The 16,619-nt window shown below is 30.6% G+C and overlaps 1 protein-coding gene across 1 annotated transcript; it reads right to left on the bottom strand.

The window, feature by feature from the left end:
- Positions 1-914: 914 nt before the first annotated feature.
- LOC101496000 (uncharacterized membrane protein At3g27390) lies at positions 915-8,695 on the bottom strand. Its single transcript, XM_004502045.4, has 10 exons — positions 8,507-8,695; positions 8,216-8,324; positions 7,901-8,093; positions 7,294-7,430; positions 6,896-7,184; positions 2,858-2,964; positions 2,448-2,610; positions 2,179-2,374; positions 1,837-2,077; positions 915-1,239 (listed from the first exon to the last, which is right to left on the bottom strand). Exons 1-10 carry the CDS (start codon positions 8,598-8,600, stop codon positions 1,101-1,103), a joined length of 1,668 nt encoding a protein of 555 aa, XP_004502102.1. The 5' UTR covers positions 8,601-8,695; the 3' UTR covers positions 915-1,100.
- Positions 8,696-16,619: the final 7,924 nt, after the last annotated feature.

The raw sequence follows: 16,619 nt of genomic DNA, 5'->3' as shown, positions 1-16,619 counted from the left end.
AGATCCAAAAGTTATTGCAGATTCCTTTAGACATGTAAATTGGGACAAAAACTCATGACTTAATGTCATGTCATTTCTTTCCATGGGATTCTCAAGGGTGCTAAGAGATTGCAAGTTGTTGTCACCCTTAAGAATTCATAAATGTAGCATGCAGTGTACTTTGGTTGTTGTCAAAATGTATTGTCAATTAAATTTTGTGTAAGCTTATCGAACTAGAAATGGTATTGGTTTGCATTCATTTGTTTTTGTTTGTTTAAGTTACTTAGAAATTTTGGTGGTCAATAGGGAATTTATTTGGGGTTGTTGTAGTCATGCATATGCAGCCTTTCATTTCCATTTTCAAATTGTAGAATCATAGTTGGGTGAAGAAAGTATTTTAAATGGCATGTCTTGATCTGTCAAGTGTAAGCTATTGAAATAAGAGACAACTGGAAATTTATTTATTATAATCAAAAGTTTTGTTGGTTGATTTCACGTTAGATTCTTCTTGAAAAGAATCTTAAACATTCATGATGCTAAGCAAAATATAGCTTGATTGTGAAACACCAACATAGTATATTTAGATGCAAAGATTGTAAGTCATGTTAGTACAACAAATGAAGGAAAATACAATGTTTTAGCAATTACAATATGAACATTTATTCATAAGTCGAAATACATGTCATGATGATCCTTACTTGGTGGATAACAGAAAACCTTATATAATGATAAGTTTGGATAATGTTATTGTGTTCTGATGGTTTTGATGTGAAATTTAATTATTGAATCTAGATAGTTCTAAATTTGATAAATAAGAACAATGGTTTTGTACCTCATGATTATGGATGCAAAATTTAATATTTGAGTTTAGATAATACTAAATTTGATAAATTAAGATGGTTACTTTGTGTCTTGACTTAAAAATCATAAATTGATGAGCCTAAATAATATTAAATTTCAATAAATTAGAAAAATGGTATTGTTCATGAATGACATTGGATGGAAAATTCCGTATTTAAGTCTGAATGATTCTAAGTTCTTTATGATGATGTATTAAAAACAAGGATTGCAAAACTCTTCTGAATTTGGTCTTCATATATAACGTTTTCAACATTAAATTGCTAAGGTTCATCAATATTGTTGCCTTCTTTAGCTGATGCACTGGTCTGCAATGCTTCTATATACAAAACCTTTACCAGATTCCTAAACCTTCTGCGAAAAGTCGGCATCCGGGACATGGAAGCTACAATCCCCTGCAACCTGAAGCAATGAAATGTCAAATTAGCTTAACATATTAATCATGAATGTGAGAGCATAATTTATTCTTACTGCATTTCACAATGTAAATAATTTGAGAGAATTATAAGTTTGTTTTCATAAACTATCATCAAGAACTTAAGAAATAAGTGAGAGTAAACGGTTATTTTGGTCATCAAATGTGTGAAAACACTATCAGAGTGGTCCTTAAATGTATCAAAATACAAAAAACGTATAAATGAGTCTTTTATTTGTTATTTTGGTCCTTGAACGTGTCTATTATTTGTTATTTTGGTCCTTGATCGTGTCTTTTGTTAGTCAATTGAGTCCATAAAATAACTAATAGAAGAGACAATTGGGAATGTATTTGTAATTTTGATACATTTTGGAACTGATACATTTTGAGACTATAATGATCGTGCTTCATACAATCAGGTACTATAATGCCTATTTATCTAATAAATTAAAAATAGTTTATAGACATTAACTATTTTGAGAATGTTTGTAAGATAGAGTTTTTTAATGATGTATTATTTTTTAAAGACAAAAGGGGTCTATCATTGGAAAAATCAGAATATAAAACATTATTTAGAAATATACCTTCTAATTATGGCTTGCAACTGTGCTCTTCTAACATTGTCACTAGATTGGAATCCAGTTTCATCCCACTCCTCTGGTATATCATTTTTGCCTCTCATAACAAGTTCTTTGAGACAAGTTTCTTCACTTTCTTCAAGCTCAAGGTTCTTAAGCTGCTCTTTCATGATCAGTAAAGGTCCAATAAACCACTCAAACACTTTATCCTTTGGTCCATTAATCCTTGTCAATTCTACATCATCAACTGCAAATGCATATATGTCAAAACATGAATTATGTAATTATGTATTTATGTATTCCAATGCAATGGTCCGAAGGGGGGAATGGCATGAGTAAGAAAAGTACATATAACCAATCCATCTGAATTTGATTTTGCTGAAGTTAGAAGACACTGGAGCAAGGACCAAGCTGGTAACTTGATGCTTAACTTTTTGCCTTTGCCTTTTGAAATGCATTCCTCAATTTCCTTCACACTTATCAGACCATCGCGGAGTACTATCCTTCCATTTACCTCACATGACTTAAAAAGCCAGTCCCATACCTGCAAAAGGATAATTCTTTTTCATGTTAGAAAAATTCATGGAAACAACTTGTTTAAGTCATATTACAATCACCTGCACAGGTTTGTATTGCTGAATTTTCCACTTCATACTTCTGGTTTGTTGTAGGGTATGTTTTGAATATTGTGAACCGTCTCTCTGATTTTTCGAATTATGATCACTTCCGTCAAGGTTATTTGTCTCATTTACATGCCTCGTGTTTTTACGATATACTGGCCTGGCTGTCACAAGGACTACATGGAATTAGTGGTCAATGTTCACCATTGAAAACAAACTTTCATAATAGGAGGAATGTTAGCAACACACTTCTAATATTGACTGAAATTCGTGTGAATAAGGTCGACCCACGTGAATTTTAGGATGTAATAGAGAAAGTATTGGCAAGAAAATGTCATAGAGTGCATTGCTAACATATCTATTCACAGTAGTAATATGGAAGCACAGTAAAGAAATTCTGATAGCACCTTGGAAGGCAGGATCCCTCTCTCAAGTAGAGTAAATCATTCACATATTCATCAAAAAGTGAAACCACAGACACAATGTAGGCAAACCCCATCTGCATTGAGTCCTCCTAAAAAAAATTCAGTCAATAAAATCTCTTAAAACTTTCATAGATGGTGAAAATGACACTTGTAAATTTCAAGGACATGTATTGTTGTTGAGTATGCTCATAGTTTATTGATTAAGTGGACAGGTAATTCGAAATGGCAAGTATTTATTCATGTGAAAATCACTACAGCCACTCTGGAGTCGAAGACATATGCACAATTGGCCGAACTCCGCTATCATATCTTATTTGTTCTTTCTTAGTGTTGGTTATATATGTTTTCTTTAGAATCAAGGTTGTTGTTCTAATTGTGAAGGAAATTTTAAAAATATATTTGAAATTCTCTAATAGATATATTAATAGAGCAAAATTAAATAACGTAATGTACCACTTAGTCATGTGGTTGCAATGCTTGAGTTTAATTCAAACCAAGGCATATTTTAAGTTACTAAAGGTTACGATCTTTTTCAAGAGTTGTTTTCTTTCACCAATTGGTATGAGTTTCTTTATAAATAGAGATACTTTAAAGGTATAAAAGAAGAACATGAATTTTCATGTTACTAGAATTAAACTTCTCTCAAAATATTTTTGAATCATTTCCTCCTTTATCTAGGACACGAGAGTAAATGAAGGAACTTTATTCTGTAAACTATCATTGATCGATAAATTTGATGTGAATGTACAATTCACTTCAAGGATTACAAAGTATCCTGAAGGGAATTCACCGGTTAACCTGTTTGCATCCAATATATATAGATTGGTAGGGTGAATCGAACCTAAAGTTTAGTGTGATACACACACTTTGGAATTTATTTGTGCAACATTCATAATCAACAATTTTATCTTCTTCTTATTCAAGATTTGTAGCATATCCCCAACAAAAGGTCCAACAAACTTTAGATTCGATTCATGATTTTATTTATGAGGCTGCAACTTTGTAGACGAAAAATACTCATGTATGACCATGGTGAAAGGTACACAATTAATTATTTTATATGAATATATGATATGTTTTGATGGTTCTAATTTAACACATCTATAATATTGGGTAATTTATATGTTCATGACATGAAAATATGAAACTTGTTTTTGTTACTGTACGTGAATATTGATCATATATGCATGGATATCAATACTTGTTTTCGACATTGACTATAAATAATTTTTACATGTTAAACTTAGATTTCATGTACTGAAACAATTAAAAATGGAGAAAGATTATATTAGAAAAACACACACACACATACACATACATACATATATATATATATATATATATATATATATATATATATATATATATATATATATGATGTGCTCATGAATTCTCTCAATGCATGAGTATTGGTTGTTTAAAGATTTATGGTTTAATTAGACCAAATTTATATTATGACACTTGTATATTAATATTATGCAAGTTTTGACAAATAAATGAATGATTTAGAAACTACAAGTTTGAAAATTTTATTAGCATGAATATACTTGATTTATGATGTATACTTATATACTACAAGTATATACTGTAAATATACTTATATGTTGTTCTATTTTAAAATAGTGCGTATGAATTTTTACAATTATCAAGTTCATGCTTAAATTCAAATTGTTACTTCAAGTAATAAGTTGTCACATGTAGAATTGATTAACTCATATTATATGTGCATGATAGTATGAAATAATCGTTAATTTTTTTGCTTATTTTGATATTAAAACTAATTTGGATATATATTTTAAAATTATTATAAGTTGACAAATATTCATGGAATAAAGTAATATAAAATCTTAATAATTTTATTTACTATAGAACATATTTAAATATGAAACTTGAATTAACAAATATAATTCATGATGCATGTATTAGTTATAATATAACTATGAAGTAATAGTTTATTTAATAAAAATGAAATGAATTCTTATTTGATAAGGAGTAAATGACTTATATGTTTGGATTCACCTTATGATATTTAATTATGAGAAAATTTATATGATCATGCTTTATTAATTTGTGACAATATATATTTAATGCATTCAATGTATTATACTTTGGACTTTGATATATTGAAAAGAGAATTAGAATTTTAAATTGAAATTCTTATTAAATATAGTAAAAGGTAGAATGACATAAAAGTTTGTGTATGTGATAATTGAAAGGCTTATTAATTGTATGTGATACAATATGAAGAGATTAAATGGCAATAGGTCCATAGTTTGGTGATAGTTGGTTAACATCAAGAATACAAAAGGTAATCTGATGCTTGATGTAAGTCATGACTTGTACCAAACCTGATATAGCATATGTTGTTGGACGGTTAAGTCAGTATGCAAGCAATCCAAGTAAAGAACATTGACATGTTATTAATAAAGTATTAAAATATTTGAAATGAACAATTAACTATAGTTTAATCTATAGTGCATATCCTTCAATTTTGGAAGGATATACAACTGTCAGTTGGGTAAATCATGTTCAGGACCATGCTTCCACAAGTGGATGGATCTTCAACCTTGGTGGATGTGCAGTTTCTTTGGGTTCAAAGAAACAAGCTTGCATTGCCGACACCACCATGGTTGCATAATTTATTGTTCTAGTTGCAGGTAGTAAAGAGGCTGAGTGGCTAAAAAAATTGTTGTATGAGATACTAATTTAACCAAAGCCAATGGCACTAATATCCATACAGTGTGATATAATCCACACTATCAAAAGCATATAATCAAGTATATAATAGAAAATCAATATGTATTGGTTTAAGAAATAGCTATGTAAAGGATTTAATGGAGTGATATTCATAGATCATTTGATGAAAGGTTTGATAAGGGACATGGTGTTGAAGACATCATTAGGGATGTGATACAAGCTCATATCTAAATAATCACCCATGGTTGAAACGATCAACTCACACTTGAGTAACATCAAGTCTTGAGTTCAATGATGAAAGTACACTATTAGAGTGATTGAAGTACTTGACAGTAGATACATCCAAAGGGTAAAAGTACTTGAACCATAAAATAAAAGTGGTAGGATGAGATATCCTCTTAATGGACATATAGCATATATTTGTTGGAGTGTATAATTATGGGTGCATTTCTGATATAGTCCACCTATCTGAGAATCAAGAGGGCCGTTTCATAGAGTTCTAGAGTTTGACTCTTAAATTCTCACGAAAAGGATATGAGACACATAACCTTATCAAATTTGTCAATTTTATAATTCAATCAATAGTACCGAGATTTTATGTATGAGTTACGCACACTTATTCTAACAAATGGTTGGTTCAAAGCTTTCTACCAATCTATTTGGGGATGAGTGAAAACATAATTTACTAAGTAATAGTTCAAATCGTAAGATACCTTTATCTGAAACCATGAGATCTCTGAAATAACGGATTTATATATATTTTGAAAATGACGGGGGATTGTGAGAGGAATTTTTTAAAATATATTTGAAATTCTCTAATAGTTATATTAATATAGCAAAATTAAACAACTTAGTGTACCACTTGTTCAAGTGGTTGCAATTCTTGGGTTTTATTCTAACCAATGCATCTTTTAAGTTACCAAAGGTTACAATCTTTTTCAAAAATTATTTTCTTTCACCAATTGGTACGAGTTCCTCTATAAATAGAGACGCTCTAGTGGAGTAAATAAGGGAACTTTATTCTGTAAACTACCATTGATCGATAAGTTTGATGTGAATGTTCAATTCACTTCAACGATTCTAAAGTATCCTAAAGAAGATTAATCGGTTAACCCGTTTGCGTTCAATATATATAGATTAGTAGGGCCGAATCGAACCTAAAGCTTAGTATGATACACACGTTTTAGAATTTATTTGTACAACATTCATTATCATTAATTTCTTCTTCTTGTTCAAGATTTGCAGTATACCCCAACAAAAGATCCAACACTTATAACTGTATAGAATAAACTTAACAAAAGTTGAAGCATTACTTTGACTGACCTGATGAACAACAACTCCACTGTATATACCCAAAAAAGGGCTGAAAATGGTTGCAGCTAATACAGCCCCTAGAACAGCCAACGGCCATAGAATGATGGCAAGGCCAGCAAATGGGACACATTCAGTTTCTAAGAAAGGTCCCCTCCTTCCAATTAAATCTTCTAATAGTCTCTTCCATCCTCTAAATAGCATGTAAGGACTCTTCCATATAGCAATAGATGTGATTAAAACCACATCAAAGGGCACACCAACCGAGATCACCAACAAGCAACATGGTAGTATTGACAATCTAATAAAGACAACAATTAAAAATTATATACACTATTAGTCCATATGCAAGATTTTTTTTTCATACTCAAAATTGTCAAACATATATTTGGAGGGAACAAACAATTTACTTGATATCTAATGGCTTTTCTCGAGGGGGTAAATTTTCTCTTAGTTCATCCATGTATGAAAAATAGGAGTGAAAGCAAAAGTCAGTGACATCCTGAACTACTGTGCAGCTTGTTTCAATTGTTGACCAACAACCATCCTGGTATCAGAATTAAGTGGCATTAAAGCTTCCTGCATTATGCTCAAGTCAAAAGCTTTTAAGAAATTAAATTATATATAGGATAATTAAGCTAGAAACAGAAGATAACTAACTAATTAGGCCTTTATAGAGGGTTTTTAAAATTTTTCTATTCACATAAGCACTTATGAAATAAGTTTGAGAGAGTATACGAAAACAGACATAAATTGTTTTCAACTTAATTCTATAAACTCTTTGTGATAACTTATAGTTATTTGCTTATAATTTATTTTTATCTTTTATTATAAAAAAGATAGCTTATAAATGAACACTTATATCCATAATTGCTTAGTTGAATTATTTCTCCAAAGAAGGACAAATCACAATCGATAAGTGCTTAGTTAAATTGTTTGTCCAAAGAAGGACAAATCACAAATAGGGTGGCAATTTCCATTCCACATAAGGATGCAATAGCAGAAATCGAAACTTACAATGAAGCAATGGTAAAATTTGTCTCTAACAGTCTCTCCCACAGCCTCAAAAGTTGCAAGAAGAGGAGCAAAAAAGCCATATCCAATTCCACCCAAAAAACTTCCAACAATACCAACTACTGGCCAAAGTAACAAAGGAACTGGCAAACATATCAACACCACAATCTTGAAGACCATTCCAAACCTCTTTGTTCTGTTGTCAAAGGCCAAAGTTTTCAAATAGAAGGGAAGAGTGAGATTGTGTTAGAGCATGTGAAACATATAATAATCATAGTTTGCATTGAAACTCCAAAGAATTTGGATAGAAATTACAACCTTGCCACACAATAGTATGTCCAGACAACATGTGCAGTCCATAGTCCAATGATAACAGCTGAGTTTCCAAAAATCATAATGGCAAATGCAATTGGACCTATCAATGCAGCTGCCAACAGGAATCACATTTACAATGATTTCAACATGACCTTTTCTTTTTCAAATTATGTATTAAAATCATATAATCAAGTGTGGAATCCACAACTTAAAGTATTACAACTTCAACCATTGATTTATTTACACAAGAACATGAAAAGAAAAATACAAAAGTAAAGAGAAAAAAAATTGAACCTTTGATGAAACCAAGTATGAGGAGCAAGAAGAAGAATGGGAGGAAAGAAATAAAGCTCCAGACTTTGGTGAGAAAAATTGATGGTGAATCCATGATGAGGATATAACAGACAAATATAAATGATGTTACGGATTGGTGAAGTACTTTGTATGTCTCTAGCTTATGGCTTATATTATTATTTTAATATAACCGAACAAATGAAAAGCAATAGGAGAAGAGTATTTAACAATAAAAATTTAATTAGAGGTTCGTGGCGCTATGTGAATGAATTGACGTGTGATGTGTTAATCATCCATGTTCCTAGAGTGACTCATGACCAACGATTGCGACTTGTCCTTGGGATTTCCATTTTTATATTATTATATGCTAAAACAACTACAAATATCTGTTAAGAAATTAGAGATAAATTTGTTTGAAAGTGGTGTAACAGAAATGGATCAACAGTTGATAACTAATAACTAACTATAAAATGCACTGAAAATGTATTTGACAACATAGAAGATCAGAATGTGATAGTTATTTTAGTTGAGGAAGGCACCTTTTAACAAATCTAACCGCACCCAATGAGGTAGTTCATCTTGCTAAAATAAACAAGAAATAATAATAATAATGTTACATCCACTACTGTTAGTCACATTCGTTTTTTGTCGTGGTCAAGAAATTAATTAAGGAGGTGTTTAGTTGTATATGGATTGAATTATAGAAATGATTACCAGAAATGCTGCCGTCTGAGTGTGGATTAGTTGTAAACTAGATGTATACTTGTGCGTTCCGCGAGTTTATCTATAAAATTAATTTTTTTTCTTTTTATTGTATAGAGATTTAAAAGTGTTGATTTTTAATGAAAAATAATGTATTAAATAGATATGTTGGAAAATATGAGTATGTTAGAAGTTGAACTCGGAGATATATAAAATCATTTTGATATTGTACAATTAAGATTTAGGAAAATTATTAATTATTTATTCTATTTTATTAAGAGATCAAAAAATTTAAATTTATGAAAATTGTTTACAAAGATGTAAATGATAATTGATGTTCGAAAACATTAAAATTTTAATAAAATTGTATTATGACAAGGAAATATATTCTTTAATCATAATTAAGGTATCTATAATTATACAAATTGTAGAAATTTTATTTGCATTGTTATATATTTAATAATATTACATAATTTTTAATTTTTAGTTCATTATACTAAAATATACACAATGAAATGGAAATAAAGATTAACACTCATAAAAATAAATTAGTAGAGTTATTTTCATATAATGAGTTTGCTTAAATTTCTTTTGTTGTCTCTTAGTTTACTAATCAAACTACGTTTAATTAGAGGTGTTCACAAGTATAGATAAATCCGCGAACTCGATCATCTAAATCAATCCAACCTGCATTTTTGACCAAATTCATTCAAGTTTGTATGACAGCCCGTTTTTTTTTTTCAAAAACAAAAATCGAATTTCAGAAATTAAGAAAGAAATACTTTTTGATAAAATATTTAAGTCGTAACACAACGACAAAAGTCAACAATATTTACAAGCAGCGGAAATAGTTTTTGAAACAAAAATCCAAAGTATTTAAACAACAAATTACGTCGGGGCTATGAGACCTATTAGACATAGCTCATACCTCTGGGGTATTCTCGGCAGACACCTGTAGAAAAGCATTGTCCCAAGAATTTTAATTTCCCCACGTCTAGGGATGGCAATGGGTAGGGTACTATAGTACCCGTCCCCATATCCGCGATTTAAAAAAGTACTCATTCCCGTGTCTGTACCCTCTTGGGTATCAACTTTAATACCCGTACCCATACCCATTACTCATGCTTTAACTAAAGAAATCGATAAATAAATGATATTGTTGTGATTAAATTTAAAAATTATTCAAATATCTTAAATCCAATCATAAAATATTATAAACCAAAATATTTTCTAACTCAACATTTCAAATGAACACTCGTTACAATACATATTTAAATATCCATAATAATATTTTATAAAGTTGCAAGTCATACGACAATATTATCTGAGATGGTTGATACAAAGTTGCAAGTATAATTATAAAGTCACGATTAATAAGATATAACTATTAGTTATAAAATCACAATTATTTACCTATTTATCATAATCAGATTCTTATCAAACTTGCAAACATTTATGTTTCAATTATAAATATTGTAGTGGTCCAATGATATTAATAAATGTTAAAACATAAAAGAAAACAATTAATTAAACTAAACACTAATATAATAAATAAATAACTAAATAAATAAATAAATAATATATTTATATAAGTGCGGGTGCGGGGCGGAGTGAGTACTATAGTACTTGTACCCGCACCCATACCCGCTTAATTTTGCGGGTAATTACCCGTCCCCATGCCCATACCCATTATGCGGGTTTTTACCCTACCAATTGTGGGTTTTTTTTTTTTTGCGGGTACCCACTGGGTCTGGGTCTAATTGCCATCTCTACACACGTCGCATCAAAAAGTGGTACAAGGACCCATCAAAATAAAAATCAAGTTGTCTATATGAGGTATATGTACAGTCTTCCAAATTGAAATAAATACATCCACAAAAGAAAGACATCTAGCCCCTATACAACCATCTAATCTGATCATGCTACAAAAATTATACAATCCATGCGATCTCCACGCTCCTTGCAAAGTCCTCCTGGCACAGCTTCGGTCAGGTATGTCTAACTACCTTCCCATCTCTAGGGTACTAACCGGTAGGATGATCCTGGTTCTCATCTGAGGGTAAAGCCCAGATTTCCACAATAATTGTAAAGGGTCACCAACTGAAATTAACAAATATCATATAGCATTTAAATTTCAAATACACAAAATAACCTTTCAACTTAGCATACTCCTTAAAAGGGTTTTCATATGCCAAGCATGCATAATCAATGTTGAAAAATAAAGTTTTTAACAAAACTGCATTATCGTATTCGAATACAGCAAACCCGTATTCGAATACAGTGCTAATTCATAAGTCAGTAGAAAAAATCATCATGTCGTATTCGAATACAATCCTCTCGTATTTGACTACATGTATTCGAATACAGTAGCGTCGTATTCGAATACAAGTGCAAAATCATAAGTCAGTAGCAAACTATGTGTTGTTGTATTCGAATACATTCTTGTCGTATTCAAATACAACTGTGAAAAATGCAGATTTTCAGTTTTGAAAACGTTTTGAAATCATTCAGCACTTACAACACAAAATCAACCATCACACTTAGCAATTACGGCACAATCACAAACAACAACCGAGTATGTATATACAATCATCATAGTATAACAAATATGACACGCGTGCCAAGCACCCTAATGCAATGCGTATATGCCAATGCGCATGATTCCAGAATTTCCAAACCAAAACCCTCATCGAGGGGCGTAAATCCTAAACGTGCAGTCTCTACGGACTAACACGAGTGAAGTCTATCACAGACTAGCACGATTTACAAGAGTGCAGTCTCTCACATACTAGCACGATTTACAAGAGTGCAGTCTCTCACATACCAGCACGATTTACAATAGTGCAGTCTCTCACAAATCAACACGATTTCCAGTGTAGTCTCTCATGGACTAACACAAGTGCAGTTTCTCACGGACAAACACGATTTACTAGAGCGTAGTCTTTCACGGACTAAAACAAGTGCAGTATCTCACGGACAAACACGATTTACTAGAGTGTAGTCTCTCATTGACAAACAAGAGTGCAGTCTCTCACGGACAAACACGATTTACTACACGAACAAATACGAGTGCATTCGCTCATAGACAAACACGAATTACTAGAGTGTAGTCTCTCACGGACAAACACGAGTGCAGTCTCTCACGGGCAAATACAATTTATTAGAGCGTAGTCTCTCACGGACAAACACCATAGTTAAATCCTCGTAAGAATAAGATGAGTCAATCAACTCATGGAACCATCTCGTGGCCCATTGCGGTCACCACTTAACATGGTGGCCTATCACGGTCACCACTTAAACCTCGTGGCCCATCATGGTCACCACTTAATCGCACATCAACGCACCTTAAACATACATATAACAGTTTTGAACACATAATCACATCAAAACTTAATCACCACAACATCACACATAATCATACCACAATCATTCATAATATCAATTATGAGCACATAATCACATCCAAATTAATCTCCACAAATTCACTCATTAACTACCTCAAATTTAATTCAACAATTCACCCATCAATTTCAATTTTTTCAATTCCCACCAAATTTAATCCGCAAATCACCTATATTACAACTCCACATATTTCAACCATAATTCACCCGTTAATTTCCACAAACCATCCCAAAAAACACATCAAAACAATTTCTTCAACCACACTTAAATCATCTTAAATTCATTTTTCACAAATCCACACATAAAACACATATAAAAAACTCATAATATTAATTATGAACACATCAATCCCACCAAACATGAATCACCACAAAGCACACCAAATTCAAATTTCACTAATCCACTCATAAATCGAATTAAATTCATTTTTCCACAAATATACCTCAAACACATAAAACTTATTTACCACAAATTCACATATAAGGTCCTAAATGCAAATTAAAAGTTTGGAAGGAGTCATTACCTTAACGGTAGCTTTAACAGCTGACTACGGCACCGCGATTAATTTCAAAAAAAAATCCACTCGCGTTGTCGCTTCGAAAACTAGCACACTAGCACCGCAGCATGGCAAAGAGCAACTTTCCCTTCTGTCACTTCTCGCAATGTATTGATTAGGTCGGGTATTGAATTTGGTCAAAAACGACCCGACCCAACCCATATACACCCCTATGTTTAACATAGTAAAAATTTATGTATATAATTTTTTTCCATCTTGGAGTAGTACATTCTATAATTTGTGGTCTAATGAAGATGCCTTTGTGGTTCTGACCAATATCAACACCTAATGACAATAATTATTTGAATGTTGAATCTACCATTTTTCGAGTTACTTAAACCACCTCTACATTTATATGACAACTAATCGATACAATATTGTTATATAGAAAATATGTAGACTTATCAAACATGAAATGTAGAAGCGCAATCAAATCATAGTTCAAAACCATAAAAAATAATTAATTCAAAAATGAGATAACACTACCATGGTAGCTAGTCAATATTGGTGGTATTTTTTGACAATTGAAGAGAACATCAATTTTACTTCTTCAATTTAACAAAAATTATAGACGATTATGCAACATCAAAATCTCATTTAAAATGGGTTGAATTATGTTTGACTAAATTGAATTATTTTTGCTAATTTATTTAAAATTGGTTGGGTTTAGTGACTTACTTAGAATAAAAGTAGTAGCAATCAAGTTAAGTGATCAGAGGCAGAAGTAAAACAGGAATTTCAGAATTAAAGTGATATAATAATTTATCCCGATTCACCACCAACTTGGTAGCTACGTCTAGTTCCCTAATTCAGAAGAATTTAATCAACTAATTCAAAACTTGAATTACACAACCATTGACCCAACAAGTCAGTCTTCTTAAAAACAAGCTAACACATACAATCTTTTTTAGGAACACAAACACCTTGACTTTACAAGCTAAGTCTTCTCAACACAACCTGAAAACCTACACATTTCTTGAGGAACACGAAAGCCACTATCGGGCTGGGTTACAAGAGTTTGGAACATATTGGTTTGCTTTTAACAAACTGATTGTAATAATGACTCTCACACTAGAAAACACTTAAAAAATATTCTTTTGAGCAAGTGTTTCTCTAGACCTTAACCTTATGAACTCTAATGACTTAGAAAATCATGTGCTTGTGAGTGCTCTTATATTCTTTTCAAGCTTTGAGTATCTATTTATAGAATAAGTTAGGGTTTCTCTTTTATCCTTGCAAAATTTGAATCACGTATTTGCAAATAATAAATGTATCTTTTTGTGAGTGTTTCTTCTTGTAAACAATTCTTAATCATGTCTTCTTGTAAATAATTCATCTCTTCTTCTAGATTCTGATCAACTCTTCTTGTAAATAACTTATATCTTGTAGATAAATCTTTATCAAATTCTTGTAAATAGTTCATATCTTGTGATAAATCTTGATCAAATTTTCTTGTAAATAATTTATATCTTCTTCTAGATAAATCTTGATCAAATATTATTTTAAATAATTCATATCTTCTTGTTATAAATCTTAATGAAATATTTGTGCAAATGATTCATATCTTATTGTTAATAAGATTTTGATCGTATCTTATTCAAATTTTGACCATATCTTTCTTTTTACTTGATCAAAAAATTTCTTCAATTATAAATATGAATCAAATCTTATGTTAGATTGTCTTCAAAAATATAAATCTTATTTCATACTCTTTCTTGATTTGAGCTGGAATAGATTCAAGTTGTTCTTGGATCTTCACAAGTTTTTGATTCGGCTAAGTCTTATTTTCATACTTAATTCTTTCAATTTCAATTGTTGACTTTCCATCAAGACATTGACTTTCTTGTTGAAGTGAGATGTTGTGTTTCTTGAATAATGATAGTCAGAGGCAGAATTGCAGACTTATAATTAGTGGCATTGGGCAAATCACATTGTTGAAACTTTAGAGTTAGTGCAAAATTAGAGATTGTATATCAGATGCATCATTTGGAGTATGTTGCACCATTTTGATAAGCGGATTGTGAGCTTTGAAATTATGATTTAAGCAATCTCTTCAGAGTTAATTATACTTTGATATGAACTCTTTAGATGTATGTTGAGTTTGTGCACATCAAAGGCATGCAAGGGCTTTAGAGACATGCTTCAAATTCACTCTTCAAAGACATTCTTTATACTCAATTTCAGAGCCATTCTTTAGAGGCAAGCTTCAAATCCAGTTATCAAACTAAGTCTATAGATCCAAACATCAAACCCAAATTTCAGACTTAGACATCGGATCCAAACATCAGACCTAGACATTAGAGACAATCTTTGTAACCTTTAGAGGTAAGTTACTTTTAGAGACATATGTTTAGGAGCAGACACGTATACTTTGTGTTCATCTTATCTCATCATCTGGTCGTTTCCTTTGGTTCCTTCCTTTGATTTTCTTCTTTCAATTTTTGCATACTTAATGAAGCTATTAAACTAAATTTATTGTTCTCGTAAAATATTTTTGTTAACATCAAAGCTATAAGTGTAAAACCAACTTGGTTGCAATAAATAGAGATTGTGCAGATAATTAGACTTTGAAGAGTACAATGAGATTTGACAGAAAAAGAAATAAGTAAGAACAAAAATTAAAAAATAAAGACTTTAAATTGGAAATCACAGATCTAAACTGACAAATTTATTCCCACAAGAAATTATATATGTAGAATCTTAAATGCAAGTTTTTCTAAATTGTAACTGTGACTGTATGTAAGATTGACGCAATAATTTGTGTGACAAACTAACAATGCAAATTATATTTATTGCAATGTGGTAAAAATTGATGTTTACGTAAGCAATAATTTAAAACTATTGTTGAGTGTTGTTGTGGTGTGATAGATATGTTGATTTACAATAAACAATAATTCAGTTGTTGATATAAAATACTTTTTCAAAAAATTTAAGTCTAAAAAAGTGTGTTTTTCAAGTTAAAATTTTGATTTTTGACTTTTTTAACAAATATTTTTAAATTTTAATAAATTATCTTAAAACACTCGTTAGAATGACTATTTTTTATCACAAGATTTCAAATTCAAAGTTTTATTTATTTTTTAATAAAGAAAAAGAAGGACACTTGTTAGGATATTAAAGTAGAAATATAATATTAAAAGTGGCACATTTAAATTTTAATCTTTACAACATTATAATTCACTTTTATTTCTTTTTTAATTCTTTCACAAGTGTCATTCAAGTAATTTTTAGGATCATTTTTTTAGAAAAAATACCATTGATTGTTGTCTTCTCCTTTCAAGTAATGTAGTAATTTTATGCTTTATTTTATAAAAAACGACATGTTAATAAATACTTTTCAAACACATGTTAAAAATTCAACAAACTTATGGATTAATATTTTAATTGTATTGTTGAAAAACATAGAATAGTTGCAAGAAAAAAATTGTTTATATAGCTTTGTTTATTTTTTTT

The sequence above is a fragment of the Cicer arietinum genome, chromosome 5, assembly GCF_000331145.2.
Source record: "Cicer arietinum cultivar CDC Frontier isolate Library 1 chromosome 5, Cicar.CDCFrontier_v2.0, whole genome shotgun sequence".
Lineage (NCBI taxonomy): Eukaryota > Viridiplantae > Streptophyta > Magnoliopsida > Fabales > Fabaceae > Cicer > Cicer arietinum.
Note: the sequence above shows the minus strand (reverse complement) of the source record. Positions and strands in the feature narration are given on the sequence as shown.

Coding starts and splice junctions, on each gene's coding strand:
- LOC101496000 (XM_004502045.4), bottom strand. CDS start 8,600: ATGGATTCACCATCAATTTTTCTCACCAAAGTCTGGAGCTTTATTTCT. Junction 8,325..8,506: donor CATACTTGGTTTCATCAAAG/GTTCAATTTTTT, acceptor TCCTGTTGGCAG/CTGCATTGATAGGTCCAATT. Junction 2,375..2,447: donor AGCAATACAAACCTGTGCAG/GTGATTGTAATA, acceptor ATCCTTTTGCAG/GTATGGGACTGGCTTTTTAA.